At 34.3% G+C, this 20960-nt stretch overlaps 2 protein-coding genes across 3 annotated transcripts in view; one reads left to right on the top strand and one right to left on the bottom strand.

Annotated features, from left to right (window-relative positions):
* The window catches only part of LOC120338319 (FH1/FH2 domain-containing protein 3-like), a 39038-nt gene extending 31950 nt beyond the window's left edge, over nucleotides 1–7088 (top strand). The window contains exons 22-27 of one of the 2 annotated variants that reach the window (XM_039406298.2): nucleotides 207–397; nucleotides 1237–1429; nucleotides 2182–2235; nucleotides 3166–3283; nucleotides 3758–3991; nucleotides 4538–7088. In XM_039406298.2, coding sequence (XP_039262232.2) covers nucleotides 207–397; nucleotides 1237–1429; nucleotides 2182–2235; nucleotides 3166–3283; nucleotides 3758–3991; nucleotides 4538–4602 — 855 coding nt within the window. In that variant the 3' untranslated portion in view covers nucleotides 4603–7088. The remainder of the gene's footprint in view (nucleotides 1–206; nucleotides 398–1236; nucleotides 1430–2181; nucleotides 2236–3165; nucleotides 3284–3757; nucleotides 3992–4537) is intronic. The other variant, XM_039406299.2, reaches the window with a different exon arrangement.
* A 1922-nt stretch (nucleotides 7089–9010) lies between these two features.
* LOC120338156 (trehalose-6-phosphate synthase-like) lies at nucleotides 9011–19245 on the bottom strand. The gene is made up of 17 exons (XM_039406092.2): nucleotides 19098–19245; nucleotides 18551–18704; nucleotides 18363–18461; nucleotides 18032–18178; nucleotides 17850–17912; nucleotides 16621–16791; nucleotides 16086–16242; nucleotides 15461–15584; nucleotides 15109–15214; nucleotides 14796–14978; nucleotides 14067–14304; nucleotides 13721–13861; nucleotides 13368–13525; nucleotides 13132–13288; nucleotides 12573–12679; nucleotides 11283–11445; nucleotides 9011–10587 (listed from the first exon to the last, which is right to left on the bottom strand). Exons 1-17 carry the CDS (start codon nucleotides 19103–19105, stop codon nucleotides 10211–10213), a joined length of 2553 nt encoding a protein of 850 aa, XP_039262026.2. The 5' UTR covers nucleotides 19106–19245; the 3' UTR covers nucleotides 9011–10210.
* Between the last annotated feature and the right edge of the window lie 1715 nt (nucleotides 19246–20960).

Raw genomic sequence — 20960 nt, 5'->3', positions numbered from 1 at the left:
CCATGCATATAAATATTGTTTTATGAAATTTTCATTAAAGCACTAAATCAAATTTTGGTTGATTGTTGAAGTTTTTAGGTGACAAGCAATTGAAATTATCTATATTACAACTCCACCCTCAGCCATTCTGCTATTTGAAACTTTTATCAGGTGTTTTTATACTTCCATTTAAAATGGAATCCAATATTTCCATGACTATTTTGCAGGGTGACTTCCCTACATTAGAGGAAACTTTAGACAATCTTGAATCTCGTTGCAAACAATCGTGGGATCATCTCAAAACTATTGCAAAGCACGAAACGAAAGCAACACAAAGAAACAAAATGTCTGACTTTTTACTAAGTTCTGCACAGCGTATTATAACATTAGGTGTTGTACACAGACGATTGATAAACAGGTACATGCATAGAATTCATTTACTTTAACACTTGTTGTAAAATCCTTGTCTTCTTCTTTTAAAATTATGGAACAAAGTTTATAACAGTATAGTTTTATTGAATGGATTTTGTTACTCAAAGGTCACACACACACTCACTCGAAAGTGAAAAAATAAATTTTCAAGTAGACTATAATCTTACATTGAGTATTTTATGTCAGAAAACACTCACTGTTCAACTACTTTTGAAAACTGATAGTATTTTTATACTGTGGTTATCCACGCCTTTCATTTCGAAAATGACCCTATAAAAGCAGTCCCTGATAGTATGTGACGAACTGCTATCATTTAAAACAGTGGTTCCCAAAATCCAGCCCCCGGGCTATTTACTGACCAAAATAGCCGCGAAACGATTTAATATGGCCCACCGAACTTAAGTGAAATAGTTTAACACCATATGTTTTTTTTCCTCAACGTTCCAGATACCACCAATTGTTATGTCTTTATCCCAATTTCAGCATGTGTATATTTGTAACAATTCAACTATACCGGTATCTTAAATATATGTAACGGTATCGGCCCTTTGCGGGTGCACACCTCCTTTGGCCCGCGAATATCCGCTTCTAATTTTGACCCCCGGTCAATCAACTTTGGGAACCACTGATTTATTTAAAAGGACCAGAATCTATCCGGTTTGGTATTAACTACCCAATTTATTATATTTACCATGGGTGATGCGGGGGCATGGGATGTGTAATCTCCGGCCCCAAAGCAGTCGAGTCTAATGCCCAAACTGCTAGGCCATAGCGCCTTCCTAATTATCCATGATTCAGTTTAATTAATCTAAATATCCTCTACAGGTTTCATCAAACTTTAGTTTATTTTGGAATGTCACCCGAGGATGCGTCAAAAATGGAAGTTCAATCGTTTTGTCGATTAATTTCTGAGTTCGCACTCGAATATCGTACTTCGAGAGAACGAGTTGTCACACAACAACAAAAGAAACAAACAAGAGGAGAAAGAAGTAAAACAAGAGGAAAAATGATCACAGAGGTATGAATGCAAAGAGAAACACATTTTTTATACAATTTGTAAAGTGATCATATGTGGTAGACTGTTCTAACAATTTCAGTTGCAGTAATATGATCACACTCAAACACTTTGAAAAGTATTCATTTGAAAATGAATTTCAGAAAAACGCTATAGAGCAGTGGTTTCCAACCTTTTTTGAAATATTCCGCCCTTTGCCTATTTTGAAACTCCAAATTTTTCGGTTTCCGTTAGTTATTCAATTTTAAATGGCTTTACTTACTTAGTGATACTTACAACTCGCACTCTGGCTTTGGCACTGTTTGAATAGTTTATAATGTGTTTATAAATATGTATTACAATAGTACTGAATGAAACAAAAAAAAATTGTCCCGAACAGCGGAATTCCTTCCTGCCCTAGAAAAACTTCTATAGAGTAATAAAAATAATGATATTATACACAGAAGCAATTGATTACCACATAAGCATAAACACTTATGATTAGAAATATTGCATAAAAATTTTAGGATGGTATTATAGTTAGAAATTTTCAAACCAAGTAGGAAGGATAGTTTATTAAAACTATGAAAAAATAAATGCCAAGCTGGAAAATACTATTTATGAAAAACCAATGAGTCTGTACTTGCAATGGTGTTTATTTTATATTCAATCAAGAATCAATATTTATAACTTATGGTTCTAAAGACTGTGATTCCTCTACTTTCTTCTCTTTTATTCACTTCTCTCTATTTCCTCTTCTTTTTTCAATATTCGAGGAGGAAATATTCTCTGATGCAAGTGAAGAACCAGATGATTTTGTATTTCACATGGTTAGTATCTATCATAACACAAAATCTTCTTTTTGCACTTCTTCTATTTTTTTCTCACTTAAAATTATCTCACTTTTTTGTTTCACAATGCAAAATTTTGGAGATAATTTCCTTTTACATATTCATGCACGTCATATGCACTATACAGAATGAATAACTTATATGAAAATTATATTATTACAGTAAACATTTGCATTAGAACAGGGGTGTGCAACGTTTTTTGTCGGTTGGCCGTATAACCAACCTCAGACATCTATCTGGGAAACACTGAAAATTTAGTTATTCCATGCACACAATGAGTTACAAATATAACTTGTCAGATCAAGATTTTATGTTTGATGGAGAAAAATCTGAGTGTTAAAAGGGCCATACGAAGTGGCTTGCTTGGCTGGTTGGGTTGTGGCCCGCGGGCCGTCTGTTGCACCCGTGAAATAAAATGTGTGAAATATCACAATACAATTTTTAAATCATTCTTATATTTTGCTTGTAACAAAGCGTATTTATTTTATCAATAAAGCCGTGTAACAAAAGGCTCTTCAATGTCATACAAAGCTTTTTTTTCATAATTTTATTCAATAACATACAACATCAGGTCATAAGCACTATTTTCTGGATCATAAAATACTTTTGTACAGTTTCTTTTCCACATTGCATTGAATATTGTAATACTTTATTATGAAAAGAAAAGATACTTTTAGGTGACTATTCAGGACCTTCATTGTTCCTTATGTACTTGAAATGTTTTAAAATTCCTTTTTCCAATATGATCTTGTGATGATTGTTCACCATTTATCCGAAATAAATAAATAAAATCGATTCAAAAAATAAACTATGCATTTATCATGTTTTTCAAACTTGCATGAAATGACTTTGGAAAGGAAAATATATAAATATTCATATTCTTTGCAAAAATATGATTATTCATTTCAGACGCGAAAATTTTCACACACAGAGGAACAAGTGAAACAAATGAAAATGGAATCTGCATTAAAACTTGGTGCAGGAGATGTACGAGTTGATAGAAGACAACGGTCAAGAAGCTCAAGAGGTCAGTCTTGTTACCATTGTAATTTAAATTAATTTATAAGCATACCATAGTTAAGTGCACTGAGTTGATAGATTATAATCAATTGAATGGTGCACTGTCATTGTAAACCTTAAATCCAAAGCGAATATAATTGAAAAGTTGTTTTGAACAGCGAAAAGTTCAGTTTTTAAACTTGTAGATGTGACTCACTTAGGCAATTTGACCTAGAATAATGCTTTGGACTTCACTGTGTTGGCATCACAGATTACATCTTGGGTTCAAATAGCATGCCCATGATGTAATAAATGGGGTAGACAATGTCGAATGAGAAAAAATTGTAGTGCTTCCAAATAATAGTAGCTCCTGATATATCGTTAAATATCAGTTGAAATTTGTATAGGGCCTTACTCGAAGTGAAAAGAGACATGAATAAGCGCCCTATAAATATATATCCCACAATAATTACAATTTTTATCAACTTTTTATAATCTACAGTTAAGAAAGAACCAACTTCTCCAGTCGCTAATGGCCACGTTATAAATAGCGAAATGAATGGTGGTCCACCAGCAGAAGAAGCACCAGTGAGAAGGCGACACTCTCGAAAAGCAATTGCTGACGATCGATCTGACGAAAAAATTATGGATGAATTGGTTAAAGTTGCCACACAAACTCCACAAGAAAGAACTGTTCATAGAAGGAAAAGATCTCGAAATGCATCACGGAAATCTTGTAAGTTCAAATAAACGATCTCATAGCTACATGTGTATGAGAATCTCCCTATCTCCACCTAACTAAAACTTGTATTATGATATCATATTTCTTGTACTGTGACTTTATGCTAAAACAAGAATCTGAGGCTTCTTAACTTTAATCAAACTGGGGTTATTACCAAATATACTGGCATAATGGGCATACATTGCGACTATGATCATTTGTCAATTCCCAAGTATAGGCTTTTCAGTTTTATTCTGAGGGATTCTGAGGAAATCTCGCACATAATAATGCCCTACTGGATTTGAACCTGTGAACCCACAGGGGGGTAATCGGAGGTATGTATTACCAATGCTCAGCATGATGCTCGACTGCCGAGCCATAAATAAGCATCAGAATGGCTCAACTTGTGACCCATATCACTCAAATGTTTCAGTGAATTTACGTTTAGTATTATGTAATGAAATCTTTACAAAATTTCCACTTAATTCAGATTGATGATTGTAAATTTTCATAGTGCATGATTCATAGTATAAATTGAATAATTTTATTTATCTGTTTCAGTACGACGGACATTACGCAATGGACTCACAGATGAAGAAAAGGCTGTTATTATGGGAAAATTTTAACATAACATCAATAAACCAATCCGTCAACAATAATGAAATCTGCTCATTGTTTGTTTTCTGCTTCAAAATTATAATTTTTTTTTTTTTCATTCTGTCACCTACTGTTTTGAATATAACAAAACCTTACCATTATATTTTCAGTATCCAAGAAATTTTTGTTAGTTATTTTTTGAAATTACTATTACTCCAGCAAGATTGGATTTCCTCTTGACATCCATAATGATTCAGCACTTGTTCTTGAATAGCATTTGGCACTTGAATATAAAATGTTCAAATTTGATACACTTCGATAAGATTATGTCAAGGCGGAATATCCAATTCATTGTATAAAAAATGGAAAAGCTTGTAGCTGTTTGAAAGGTAATTTCGTGCAAATTATCAGGTGTGAAAAATCTCAATATTTGGATGATTTTGACCATTTGAAAGCTTGTAAAGTGAAATTGACATAAATGTTATGTTTTTCACACATAGAAATTTGCAAAATAATTCCACTGTTAAGTTGTCAACTATACTGATTTGATTTGAGACAGTAGCAGTTATTTAGTAATGAGTAATGAATATATCAATCAAGCCTAACTGAAAATTTTGACTATTTAGTAGTTTGAGAATTGAGACATGTTTGAATGTTTCTTCTTTTCCGACATGGTGTGAGATGTCCAGATCATCTCCATATTGGCCCACTTCGGATTATTTACCGTATTTTCCGGCGAATAAGTCGTTTTTCTAGACCCACATTTTTGGCCAGATTTTTGGGGGGTCGTCTTATTAGGCGAGTATGAGCATTTTCATTTTTTTGTCGCCTTATTATTGAATCCGGACAATAAAATACCTTCGGTGATAGCATACCCCACGTACTCATCAGGTTGGTTTAAATAAATCGACATTCTCGCGCGGTGAATCTGGAATTTCAATGCTGTGATTATCATATTTGCATTATCATATATATATGGATTGAATATTACGCTACAAGAAAAAGTCATTATAGGCTATTTTAACCAATGCGCAAACGCGGCGACCGCTCGAAAGGCATTGCATGGTAATTTAAGATTCCCGACGTTGATGCGATTTTACTACCCCGACTAATTGGCCGGTTATATGCAAAAACCCATTTTTTCAGGCTTAAAAACAGGCCTCGTCTTATTCGCCGGGTAGACTTATTCGACGGAAAATACGGTATTCGATTAAAAATGTTGTATTCTGTGCATTTTTAAGTGTTAATTTTTATAAGTGAACACCAAACGTAAGTGAACCAAGCTTGTTTTGTATGTGCAATTTAACATGATATGTTATATTTTATGTATGGTCCTTTCATCTTCCAGAAATATTGTATGATATGAAACTGTAAAATCACTTTTCATTCTTCAAGTAGCATTTCTCTTGTTATTATCAAAAATTGTTAATAATGGTAGTATCTTCCATTACCTTTAATAATGTAATTATCACCAGTATTATTGGGCATCTGAACCAAATGTAGTGTTATTGCAGAATACTTACTACAGATGCTTATGTGTGATTCCTGTATAGTATTGTGCCATCTTCCAGGCAATATTGATGAAAAAGGTTATTGTTGACATTTCAATACCCCCATTTTTTTCCATTGTCGAAAAAGTAACCATTCATTAATTTAATATGCTCATATCGTCAAAAACAATGACAACATTTATCATTATACTTAACAATATATAGTGTTATAATTTATAATAATATTTCTTTGGGGCATTGTGGTTTAATTGAAAAAGTCCGAAATTAATTTTATGCAAATGCCATGGAATGGAATACATTGTAATAATAATAATGATAAATTCATTTTAAACGTTTTTTTAATAGTGAATGTAAAATAATATTGTTTATAATCTTATACATTGCACTTTTGCGCTTTTTGTTGTTTGTTGTTTTCTTTTTGAATTTGATTATAAAAGTTATATATTGTAAATTGTTTTTTGTAATGTTTTCATTTGAACATAGTTACTTATGAAGTTGGATTTTTTTGCTAAAAATATTAGTCCACACTAAAACCTACCAATCCACAACACAAAATACTTTATCATTTGCACTATTTGTATTTTTGAAATTAAATTTGAAGTAATCAAACTGCACTGGACTCAAGCTTTCCGGCCATTATTTCTTTATGTATAATCGCCATCTACATATTGGTTTATCAATTACATTTTTTGTTTGTTAAAACAGTCTTACGATCCGAATGCTACTTGCTTTTCATGATCTGTTGTTGAATTTTAATTGTTTGTGACATCATATTTAATTGAGCTTATTTTCAGTGTATTTGCCCACACTTAAGCCCTCTGATTAGTAGAAGGAATTTAATTTCAGTCTTTGGAGAACTGGATGTATTTTGCCCAATCGCACCGTGGGCTATTGTTAAAACTTATCAATTTACATGTTATTTTTCAGTTCACCTTAATATTGTCATTACTTATTCTGTTCTTTTTTGGTTTGACTCTTTTTATTAAAAAGTTAACTTTTGTCGACATTGTGTGTATTTAAAATCAATTAGAATGGATAGCTCAGACGATTATTGAGATTCGCTGGGGTTTAGGGCAAGATAATACGAGAAATCCCTGCTTTAAAATGAATTCGCGTATTTGACAATGGTCGTTTTACCAAGCATTTCGCCCTCGCAAAGGAATGGAGCAATGCATTACTGGGTGAAATTATTCCACTAGATGTTCTTGACTTAATTGGCAAGGTACTGAAAACATGGTCATGACTAGGGATGGCGGAATCGAATCAGGATTCGATTCTTAGTGGATTCGACTAGAATCGATTCCGATGACTTGGAATCGATTCTTAGAGTTAAAACATCGATTGCAAACAAAGTATAACGTTTTGTGACACATATATGTATGAACCTCTATGTGAAGTTGCTACGACGTCGCAAACTTCACTATATTTCTACACACTCCCTTCCCATTCGCTCGTTTGCCCGCGTCAAGGACATATGCCACATTTCATTTGTATATTTTTTGTCTTACCTATTGCATTCATACCTCCTATTTATTTGAAGCAAAATGCATTAGGTGAAGTGAAACGCATGTTGCAAATTTGAGTATACAATGTTTACACCACAACCGGAATAGCAAAATAGCTTTTCAATAGAACATATCAAGCATATATTGAAAATCTCATCAATGATGGTATTGACTATTGACAGCTTTGAATCAAGGGGTAGCGACATTGGTGAATTGACCAGGGAGGTGGAGGCTTCAGTTGAGATATCAAAATATTTGAATGACAGAAATGTTGGCATATCAGCGACCCAAAAAGAAATGCTGCAATGGTGGCAACAAAACAAAAAATATTATCCAAACATCGCAGTTTTTGTCCAAAAGTACCTCTGTGTCTCATCAACATCCGCTGCATCAGAAAGAGCATTTAGCTCAGTGGAGCATATATTGTCTCCAAATTGCAATCGAGACTCACAAGAAGGCATGTGAACGAATTGGACTTTAGATTGCAATATATTTTTGTTTGCTACGACAGTGATTTTTTGAACTCGAAGTGGACATATCGTTTTGTTATGTTCGTATGTTCGTGTTGTTAAAATTCTTTTTCTTGTTATTGTCATAAAAAAATAACTTTTCTCACCTACTAGTACTATTGCTTTGAACTTTTCAGTGGTTGAAAGTTGTAATTTTTTTTCTAGAAGGCTATTATGTTTAATTTATGTATTTCAAAATTTTCTGTGGGCTCTAAAGTATAAGGGATACGATTTTTGTGTACGATTTTAGTTTTGGTCTATATGTTCATATATTTGAACATCGCTCTCTTGTTCGATTTTATATGGTATTGCTTAAGTGGGTATGTTTTTTCGGTAAGATATGTCGAGGAATCAAGATTCGGAATCGAAAATTCAGGAATCGGATAAGAATCGAATACTTGTAAGTAGTCATACTTAGCATCCTTTGTCATGACGACACTACCCGCCATGATATGCCTATGCTCTATTGATGATATTTTATAAATAAATCTAGGTTATTCACTCTCTGGCGCAGTGCGATACACGTGAACTGTAGTCGGTTACGGTTTTTCACACTATTTTGTGCGATGAATGACTTGGCCACAATGTTTTAGATGAAACTTGTGACCGGCAGAGATCTGTAACAGTTCTCTATACCTTAATCCTGAAATTATTATGAGTAACCATGAATTCTCTTTGATAAAAGTGATTTAATTCGCGTACTCCCAATACGCTGTTAAACGGGACTAGCTGTATCATTTTCCCGGGTATATAGAGTCCCATTTATCTATCCATTCTCCAATAAAACTGTACAAATTTAAAATAATTATATGACCAGATCAAAATAAATAAGACACCAATTCTTCGAAAAAACGATTCGTTATTTCAGTTATTTTCTTTATTATACGACATAACATATATTTTAAAGGTAAAAAGTAAAAAAATGCACAGATCTATTGTTTTATCAATAATTTTTCATTAAACAAATAAAATGGTGTATGTTTGTACTAATATAATAATCCATATTTCATTTTAACACTAGTCACACATTTTTTTATATATAATACATGACTACCAGATTAAAAAAATTATTATTAAAAAATACATAACTCAGTAAAAAAAATCAAAAACGATAACAGACCATTTATATGTGTATATATATATAAATTGTTTTAACAGCTTCAAAATATAAAGCAGCAGCAAATGTATTCAAAAGTGCTGAAGATTGTCGCCAACGATTTCCATTCGACTGCAGTCCTGTTGGGTTGATATGTAGCCTATAACGATTCGTTATTTCAGTTATTTTCTTTATTATACGACATAACATATATTTTAAAGGTAAAAAGTAAAAAAATGCACAGATCTATTGTTTTATCAATAATTTTTCATTAAACAAATAAAATGGTGTATGTTTGTACTAATATAATAATCCATATTTCATTTTAAAACTAGTCACACATTTTTTTATATATAATACATGACTACCAGATTAAAAAAATTATTATTAAAAAATACATAACTCAGTAAAAAAAATCAAAAACGATAACAGACCCTTTATATGTGTATATATATATAAATTGTTTTAACAGCTTCAAAATATAAAGCAGCAGCAAATGTATTCAAAAGTGCTGAAGATTGTCGCCAACGATTGCCATTCGACTGCAGTCCTGTTGGGTTGATATGTAGCCTATAACTAAATTTTTCCTCGTACCATTCCCTGGTCGGAATCAAAATCGGACACCAAGAAGAATTTCACCTATCGACGTCTAAATATGGGACTCAATTAAAATTCGCAACTTGCATCTGAATTCCCCCTTTTTTTAAAGTTGCTCGAGTAAAGTTAAGATGAAATTGTATCAGAAAATTTTATGATAATGCATTTGTAGCATCGACGCGTAATATGGATCAGATATAATTTTACTCTTGATTACGTCACAATTGTTTTTTTGCATGCTAATATAAAATCTGAATTGCAGGCATAGTTTATTTACACATCAATTCAGTCGGCTGATATTCATGTTCGTTCATTTCGAAACCGCTGGAAAGTTATCCAAAAGTTTGCATTGATATTTCAGTGTGTTAAAAATAATTTCCAATGTTGTTTTGAAATCTTCGCTTCATTCGGAAATTTAGTCAACATGCATCGACTTCATACTTTGGCTTCGCTGTGAGTAAGTCTGATAATCCGTTCAACGCGACGATAGAGGAAGGAAGCGGCGTTTCGCTGTTGGCTACTTTTGGTGCCGGCATGTTTGCACTATTAGCAATTGCCGGAACGAAACAGTCTGTTGTATTTGTTTCAATGACTGTGCTTGGTACATAGTCGCAAAACGAGGACGATGGCGTTAGTGTGGGCGATACAGAGGGTGTAGGTCTAGCGCTCCTTCTTCCAACGTGACGCTCAATCCACTTCAAAAGCATCAAGACAGAGTCAGTGCCGGGAAGTCGTCTTTTTGCAGCCGTTCGGATTCTGCGGTGATGACTTGTAACTCGAAACGTGAAGGCAAGACCTGGAACAGAATTCATATAAATTGGTTAATTATCATTTTAAAAAGTGATATTTATTATTTTATCGGGCCACAAAACATGGGCATGGTCTTTCAGGGCCCAGTATTTCATGATCTATATATAAAATCGGAAAGAAAATTTTGGGAAAGAAAGAAGAAATTTCGTTGGTAATATTTAATACAAGAGAGCTGGGCTCAAATATATGAACACGTCACAAGATGTCGCTATTTTTTTATTCTGACACATAAAAAACGAATCTCTTAAAGCCCATAGAAATTTTTGGAAAAAGTAAAAGTAATGGCCTTCTGGCAAAAATATCAATCTTTAACCACTGAAAATTTCAAAGCAATTAGTCCAGTATTCGAAGAGAAAAGCGATTTCATCATGACGAAAGAGAAGAATAATAACAACAACAACATAGTATTGAAACGATCATTATGTACACTGACGTGTCCAATAATGTTGGACTTGAGATGATTTTGACATGCAGAAAATCCGGCATTTATTTTTACAAATCGATTCGGGGAGTTGACTGTTCTTTAAATAAAAACACCTGTTTTCTCACCGAGCGACTTCAATCAATACCAGCAATGCTTTATTATGGTATCGGATTCTTAAATGAGCATAAATGGAAATATTCATAATACGAAATATCTATAGTACCGTTGTAATATACTGTCACATTTTGCTAACTAACCTTTAAGTTGTGCTATGGCATCTTCATCTGTAGTATCGTCTCCAGCATAAATAACTCGAACCCTTTCATTCCAATCCACCCCGAAAGTCGTTCTCAGTATATGGATTGAAGCACGTCCTTTGTCCCATACCACTGGTGGTTTTGCTTCAACAGCACACAGAGCCTGAAAAATTGAAGAAAATTCAAACATGTATTTCAACATTTTATCAACAATGGCTGGGACTCAACGGTAGCTGTCGAAAATATTTTGCCAGCAAGATGGCGACCAGTGACATGAAACATGTCATTGAATCGACTCACTGTAAGATGATGTTTATGACGTGTTTATTATTGCCTTATTTAGGTCGCTTGATGTCACTGTTGAGCTTCCTCCAATTTGCTGTACTATATGCCGCTTAGTGCTGTGATTTATGATGTCTATGTTATATCCATAATATACTCGAGTATCCTGATTAGTTGTGTGCTTATAGGCTTATCATACGTCCCGCTTTGGGCGGGACAGTCCCGCTTTTCAGCGTTTTGTCCCGCCGTCCCGATAAGTCAACCAAAAGTCCCGCTTTTCCAGCATAATACACAAACATGTTTTCGTTACTGTTGCTTCTGTGTAGCGCAGCGCTAGCCTACTTACTGAAGGTGAATGCGTTCGTTTCCCGCTGATTCCCATTGATGGCAGACCCATGTAAAAACCAATACTAATTAGTCTAAATTCGAATTATTTGTACCGGTGTCCGGTATCGTTAATGTCAGTCAATTCCTTCCTATTTTTCGAACTGAACCCGATATTTGGACGGAGAATATGCGCATGAAATTCCGATAACAATATGGTCAATAAAAACAGCCGAGACAGCTTTAAATGTAGGAATGTAGGCCTATGTAGTAAAATTGGAAAATGTGAAGTTACAAAATCACAGCTAAGGGGTCGTTGTCTTCCGAGGCGTCCCGATTTGAAGTCACAAAAATATGGTAACCCTAGTGCTTACCCACAAACAAACACTAACCACACTGATTCAACTACGTTTCATTCAGGCGGTATTGAGGGGTTGATTTTGAATCCTAGTTATTTCACCACAAAGGCGATGCTCATCACGTCAACCAAATGTAATTAACGCATATTATGATACACCACATATTTCTTACACCATCGAAGCACTGTTTTACAGTCGCTTGTTCAGAGCTTATTGCGAACTGCCTTGTATTAAAAATACGGAAATGTTTACATATGTGGTATTTTGTAATAATGTCAACACTAAACCCTAATTGTAGTATTATTCATAAATTTGTCAAACTTACATTTCCAGGTTTGAATCCATATTCGACTATCAGTTGAGTAGCCTGTTTCAGCAAATCCCCTCTGAGATGGTTTGGAACTTTTCGGACATGATAAGTCAGAACAAATCCTGAAAACAGATAAATAATTTTCTGTATAAGGGAAGTATTTGTTGAATAAAATCACAAATGCATAGGCGTAAACAAATTGCAAAAAATGGCAGAATGAAATTATGAGTTCCGAGAATCACGAATACAGCCAGACCTTCAGAAGGGATAAAATGACCTTTGCAAGAAAAGAGCCTATATGCAAAATATCAGCTTTGAAACAATCCGCAGATCACAAGGTTATTGACTAAATTTGTATAACCTAAAACAAACTAATACAGTACATACTCAATGTGATTAAATCCGGTTTATATAACAACTTTTTTCGAGTCTTTCATCGTCCACGCACACTTAATTGGGACAGCAAAGTGACGAGAGACTATTATTATGACTTAACTAAGCCCTTTTCCTATTCCAGGTACAGTATTTGGATATATAATATTCCAACCTTCTCGCCGATTTAAAGGCACCTTACCTTTATTCTCGACCCAAGCACCATCTCTCTGCAATTCATTTACAAGACGAGTTTTTAGCTCTTCCATTTTTGCCGCATACTGCTGTGGTCCTGGGTGAATAAATTTTGTACCATCAGGATGTATGATTTCCAATCCATGACTCCCGGCATAAGTAATCTATTCAAGAATAGTTTTATGTTAAAAATTAAAGTTCGAATTCGAAATTAATCGATTCAATTTGAAATAATTTAATTACCTTGTCAATTCCAACCATCTCTTTTACATTTTCAACTTTTCTGCCAGATACAATTGCAATATGAACATCGCTGATATTGCATAGTCTTTCCAAAACCCTTTTTGTTTCAGTTGGCATCAATGCCAAGTCTGGATGAGATGCTATAGGGGCAAGTGTTCCTAAAGAAAACATGAAAAGTGATGAAGATGGACACATTGGAGTAAATTCGGGGATTATTATGTATTTATTTGGCCATATACCACAACAAAAAATATCCGTCAAGTGAACATGTTTTTTGTTTGTGGGTCACTGACATCCAAAACGCGCCATTAAATTTGATAAGGCTTTTTTCAATATATTGTCAACATTATTACCGTCATAATCGAGAAGTAACGCCAGTTTGCTTGTATCGTCGACATATCTAGACATCCACAAATCAAAGTCCTCCACTTTAAACGGTTCAATCGTGGAATTGAAATCATCATTTTGATCTCCAGTCATCACCGTTCCCATAGCTGAAACAGAAGATTTTCAAGCTTGTAACAAGTGCAAATGGTGCACAGGCGTGATAGTTCTGTCGCAGTAGAATTAATTGCTAATTAAATACTGTTTTAGTAAACTTGTTATGAAATTATTGAGTGCAAAATTTGGCGTCTGGTGAAACAGCATCACAGCAATTTGGCCCAAATTCTGTACACGTTTATGGTACCTGGAAATTACCTCTCAAAAATGACTGAAGCCAGTAATGAACGTCATTTTGCTTTTCTCGTTTCCTCAATAAATTCATTCGAACTTGTCTTTCATCTTCAGGCATGGAGATTGCACGGTTGATTGCATTCGCCATTTCGGTTGTCTCGTATGGATTTACGAGCAGAGATTCTAACATGGTCTCTCCCGCTCCGGTGAAAGGAGATAAAATCAAAACGCCGGGATCTTCAGTCTGACATGCCACAAATTCCTGTGAATTCAAAACAAGCATACCTTTATCATCAGATATCACACTATAAGCTATTACAGTTAGTGAAAATAAATACTCTAATTATTGTTATTTAAATAAAAGCCGGTTCATGAAACATTCGTAGAAAATAGAAAGAGGCGGCGTGTGGTTTGTATTGTACAAGACCAGAGCATTCAACTCTCAGATGAAAATAACACTTGAATGACGGTCTACGATTTCCTACTACAATTGAACTTTTTTTAGCGCGGCTTTAATTAATTAAATAATAATCATATTGTTAGTTGACATTTCCGATTCGGTATATCGCGTAACGCTAACATAATAATTTGATACTCCACTTCCTCGTTGCCAGAACAATTCAAAATTTCAAATGTTTTTTCTATTTGCCAGGATAATGAGAATACTGGTCTTTCTGATTATCCCGATGTGCAATATTGGCACAAGTATCTTCGTACAAAACACCTATTCAAAGATTTTATCATGACACTAACCTTTGCCACGAGATTCATTCCATCTCTTAGCGGAGTTACAAGTGCGACATCAGCCGCACGATAATAAGAAGCGAGCTCATCTTGGCCCAAAGACCGATAAATATATCGGATTGGGCTCCAATTTGGATTGGAAAATCTTCCGTTGATTCTCCCAACCTCTTGATCCAGTTCTTCTTTGAGAATCTAAATGTAAATAGATAACAATATGATAGCATTTACAATCAATAACTCTGCAATAAAGAGTATTTAAATATTGTTTCAGTGCGCTATTTTTACAGTATTCAAATTTACAGAATATTTCTTTTAATTTCACCTGATATTCCTCCACATCAGTCCGAGAAGGTACAGCAACTTGCAAGAATATGATTTTTTCTTTATGCTCGGGATACAGTTCTAAAAGCCTCTCAATACTTCGAACTCTGAAATTAGGAAATAAAAGTAGATTACGTCTATGTTGTATGAGAGTCACTCTTCAGCGTCCCGTTGACATGACATGGAATTTTCATGCTTACAGTTTATCAATATTACATGCTGTATTAGCTCATACGATCCGATTCAGTTTTGAAAATAAGCCCTACAAAAATATATATCAGTTGAATGTCACATATCTGCGACTTCAGCAATAGCAATGATATACTTTGTAACAATTAGCCTAGATATTTTACCGATTTAAAAGTCCTTTTGTATAATCAAGTCTATCTACGCCAAGTACAAGCTTCTGATCAGGATTTTGTCTCACAAATGGTTGTGATTCTTTGGCTAGCGTCACAAAACGATTAAATGGTATTCCTGTGAAACGAATGGAAATCATGAAAAATTCAGGTTTCTCAAATAAGGTTAATGGTTTATGTCAGTATCTGTGGATAGCAGCAGCAGCATAAGGTCAACTGCAATGATAATCATGTTACATGTAAAAACGAGCTGAACTAGATTTTGAAACCTAAACAAAGTTTAAAAACAGGTCATGGCCTAACAAAGTAGAGAATAGCTTAGAACAGCATCTCCAAGAACAGCACACGAATAAAAAATTAAAGAAACAACACGAAAATAGAGAAATACTGGGAAAATGGACGAAACCTGGAATGAGGTATTAAATGTATAATTTCTACTTAATTTTTAACGCGTTCGACCTCAGTAACATGAGCGATGTACAATTTTGATTAAATACTTTTGAGTGGTTCTTAACTATTTTTCGTATGCGGCGGGTAGAATAATATTTCCAGTTTATTGATGGGAATTTTTGGATATATCTAAATCGTTAGACAGTACACTAGTTGTTGGATAACTTACCTATGGGAAGTGCTCGTACTCTGACCGTTCGTCCACCGTGCTCAACGAGCATTCTATCTTTGTCCACTCTGCAACCAAGTCTTTGTTGGCAACAGTCAATAAAGTTCAATGCATATGATTCGATGTGAAATCCGACGAGATCATGACCAAGAAGTCCCTGGTAAGCAAATAAATAAACTTATTAAAATGATACGAGCATTGAAGGATTGGCTATACACGAACCTGTAGACTTTTGGTTGAATTGCGTATATTTATACCGAAAACACTGTCGATACACATAAGTCTTATAAACGGCACGTTTTGGACACGCTCCAAGTGCTTGTCTGCGGTAAGTGGGTACTGACAGCGACGTGGATGCCTGTCTATATCTGTTTTGATCTTATGATGTGGAAAATATTCTATGGGTTAGTTATAATCGTTGACGCAGTTAAATTGATTGCAAATAGATATCAAATATTCATTTATATACGAGACGCTGAATGAATGGTTTGAAATTGTAAATGTTTGGTCGATGTAAGCAATGTCAAAGTCTTACTTGCAGAATTTCGTCATCCCAGGGAAATATACGAAATATATCATAGGGTGGGAAGGGTATGTGAAGAAAGAAACCGAGGCTGCATTTTAATGTGGGATCATCCTCCATCGATTGCCGTATAGTGTTAGCTGCAACCATCAAATGGAAATCATGAATCCAGACCAGAGGAGTCTAAAAAAGTAATAGAATATCAGGAACTTTTCAAACAATAACACAAACACGTATTACAATATATGACAATTTTTCATTGTCTTCCATAATAATGTGCGACAATATAAAACGTTAGCGCCTTCTGATTTTAATACTCAGTTATCAATTTGTCAGAAGATGTACTAATAAGTACCGGTACTGTAGGTTTGGCAGATGCTGAATTTTTTATTGTGGAAAAATTCAACAATAGCAAACGAGTTCAACAAACACACCTTTATTTTGTGTGATATTCTTCGGAGAGAGTACCTTAAACCCATATCTAATGTTAAACAATTTACATCGTACACTTATAATAAATTTTCATTAAACGAAAACAAACACAAAACATACTTTACTCTTTCGACCGCGCCACCGCATCGCGACACAATTTTAAGAGCGGAATCTAATCCTTCTTAGATTGAAATATTCAGCGAATTAAAAGTGTTTATTAACGTTGGCTTTGCTAAAAAAGAAGTTCTATCGCTCTTTGAAGTGAATTTCTTTTGCGCGCCGTGTTTTCGGAATTTTTCAAAATATAAAGTACAAATTAAACAAGCTTTGTGGGAAAGATAAAAATCGTTAAGTATAATGCGATCATCTGTTTTAAACCAATAATTGTCGGGTATATTTCAAATAAACTCTAGTAAGGTTAATGTCAAACATTTAGGTTTTGTAAGAAAAGCATCTACAGATGCTCTTATTAAAATCTTCGATTACCATGGCGTTTCATTACAGGTTGATTTAGATATTTTGGATACATGGCCGATCGGTTGACAACGATGTTCAACGCGCCTCATTAGAAGTCTTTTCGCATCGATTTTTGACGCATAGACATCACACGCCCACATGATAACTGGGTGTGTCACCATTGGCCCAATCACTGTTGGGCCCAAGTTCGTTGTCATCCTTTCGGACCTCACCAATCTATCGAGTTGCTAAATTTGTTTCTTGAATGTAATCGTTCCCATATGAGAGACTTATGAATAGTTCATAAATCTATGATATATTTTAGCAAGCCTTGAAAGTGTAAAATTACTTACTCTTTTATTTCCTTCGTCCAGTTGAAGTTTACGGACGGATGCAACTGTTTTTTCAGCAAACGTCTGAAATTGTAATTAAAAAACTTTAATCGCGTGAAGTTAAAATCCAGTAAGATATCGCGAAATTCTCTATTTACTCAATATGTAATGAACATATAGCGAGATTTTTTAGAACTTATTACCTGATTAACTCTGCAGTAAGATTCCCAATGCTGAAAATTAAAAACGGCTCTGTCGGGCATTGAATGGAATAAAGGCCAGAAAGCGCTATTACAGCATCCGTTGTAATATTTTTCCAAATCATTTCGTTCGACATGGACTGGAACTACCTGAAATAAAGACACGGATATGTACATTTGTTCAATTTTAAAAACAGATATGTAACCAAAGCACTTTCTGTTCGAAATGGATATTTCCTATGTATTTGGTTAATTTTGTTTAATAGGAGTGAACGTACAAAATTGTTCGCTTCGTATATACTAATGTTTTGACTGTGCAAAGCAAAGTCATTACCTGTTTTGCCATCAACCCGGCAGTTGGACCTTTCGCATCCGGGGATGATTCGGGAATAGGCTCATCAGGATTCTCAAGATGAACACCAGGCCAACCAACCTGAAATAGAAAGTGAAGTATATATATATATATAAACAATTTCTAATCGAATAGGATTTACTCAACCATGCTTAGTTTGTTTTACATACCCACAGTCCTTTACATTCAACGACTACCGGCGCAACAGCAGTTACAAGACCCCCCGCTGAAGCTTTTCTTGTTAAATTCCCGTCTTCATCTCTTTTGAGAACAAATGGTAGTCTATTCGATACTACAATCATAGTCGGGGTAGGTTGCTGTTTGCTGAAACATTGAAATATTCAACATCAAAGATTTTTAAAAGACGAAAAGAATAATATAAGATGCAGAACATAATAATGTATAATAATAAGCAAATGTTGATAATTTAGTAGCAATGATACAAACAAACCATCCATATAAATCGTTAGCCTCACATATATCATTTTGATGGCAACAAGTTGGTAATTTTTACATTATTTGGAAATGGAAAATGATAAAAATCAATTACATTAACATTTGCAATTTTTAATAACAAGTTTGACGAAATATTGTGCACACGCATAGAACGCGCGTTTATATTCCCTAAAGGCAAGTGGGAATCCGTTTTAATTTTGATCTTTCTTTGATCTTTGACCTTTCAAAATTTACGGTGCGACTATTAGCAAATCTACTTACTTCTGCATTACGAAATCTTTCTCTTTCAAATATCAACTGTTGAAATCTATCATATATATTCTATTTATAGCTGTAAATGTAAAATTAAAAAAAATTGATGCTTTATCGCTAACAAACGTAACGACTTTCTACTTATAATAGATTCCAATCAATTTGAACTGTATTCTTCTGAGCTTATACGTGAAAGATTGCAAAACCAGCCAATACCAGCTGTGAATGGTCGATGCCGGTGCGATATTATGTAGGTACTGCGGAGAAAATAGCTTACCGGTGTCACGTGCAAGTCTTATAATCTGTGACGGATCTTCCATCAAGCTCCTAACCTATCCTGGCCTGCTTACATTATGGCCCAACACGCACGAGAACCAGATTATCTAGAAGCAGACCGTTTCATTTTTTAGTCATTGTACGTTTATATACGTAATTGTACTTTTATCTAATACTGACACAATCATTTAATTGCATAATGGATACAATAGCTGTGCACGTAACCTACGAGACACAAGATAGACGGATTTAGAGCAATAATAAATCTGAAAAAGATGATTAAAAGTAAAATACTTCGTTATATAACGCTGTCGCCAATTCGATATTGGTCTGCTCTGTTCCCAAGCATTAAAAATGTTTATATAAGAATGACATTGTTCAGCGTGCTTGACAACTGTAGTTTCCTACATAGCCCATATAATAATGCAAACCTTTTCCTGGGAGTTTAAAACATACTAGCACGGGCCATTTATAGTCCGAGCGCGACAAACACTGTAAATTATACAATTGCGCTACAAATTGTTTCAATATTTTTGCTTGGTTTTACCGTGACATGCAGTCATAATACTGTATGTATATTGCCCGATTTCTAACGCTCAGTCGCATCTTTTAATTTCATTTGAATTCTGAAGACGAACTCGCTGTAAACTGTGAAGCATGATTCGTCAATTTGCTGCTTTTCAGATCGACTGCCACGCATGACGCCTCATGTCGATAATGATTCGCAAAACACGGGCTGTGTTGTATATATAGTTTACAATACAACCACAATCATACGTCGATCACAGCGAGAGAATATAATGGGAGAAATGAGTTCAGCGCCCAAATCATACGGGGAATTTACAAATGCCATTACCGTACCATCGATAAATAATATTTCAAAATTTGTTTTGCTAGCCGATTGTCATTTCAGTTCCTCCATCAGATTGCCAAGAATATTCTAAATTATGATGTAACTTTCCATACTTCTATCATCAGTAAAACACATGCAATAGATATCATTCGCAGTTTACATTTGACATCAGTTTGTGGCATGTAATGTTTGTTCGTGTAATGTTTTGTAAACTATTACGGGTTTGATATCAACAGCAAGATCATGGCACGTTTTTTTCCGCGAGGTTGTCTTTTTACCGAAGTCCGAGACAAATTACCTCATTTTTCTCACAATTTACTATACGATTTACTAAACTTTTATGAAAATCGTCGAACTTGAAAACATTTTTATATTTTTCAAATTGTAGAAATATGTAATGGGAGAATAATAATTATTCATCACTCATATATATATATATTCGGGCCGTTTTGATTTATGATTGTAAATTATATTATAAAATAAACCGAGCAAAATTTTGCCGATCAAACGAATATAGAGTATTTGATATCACTTAATTTTAATATGCATAAAGTTTGAAAAAGAGTGTTTATTTTACATCTGGGTGGCTAAAATCCTGATTTCTTAAAAACTGTTATAACTACTCAAAGAACTATTTACAACAGTATAATTTTCATTGGCTGCAATGTAATACGCCCATCTTCATCACTATGTAATTATGTTATTATGGTAATCTTTATTTCAACAAAGAGAGACTTGGGATC

This window comes from Styela clava, chromosome 10, assembly GCF_964204865.1.
Source record: "Styela clava chromosome 10, kaStyClav1.hap1.2, whole genome shotgun sequence".
Lineage (NCBI taxonomy): Eukaryota > Metazoa > Chordata > Ascidiacea > Stolidobranchia > Styelidae > Styela > Styela clava.
This window is presented reverse-complemented; position numbering and strand designations above follow the sequence as displayed.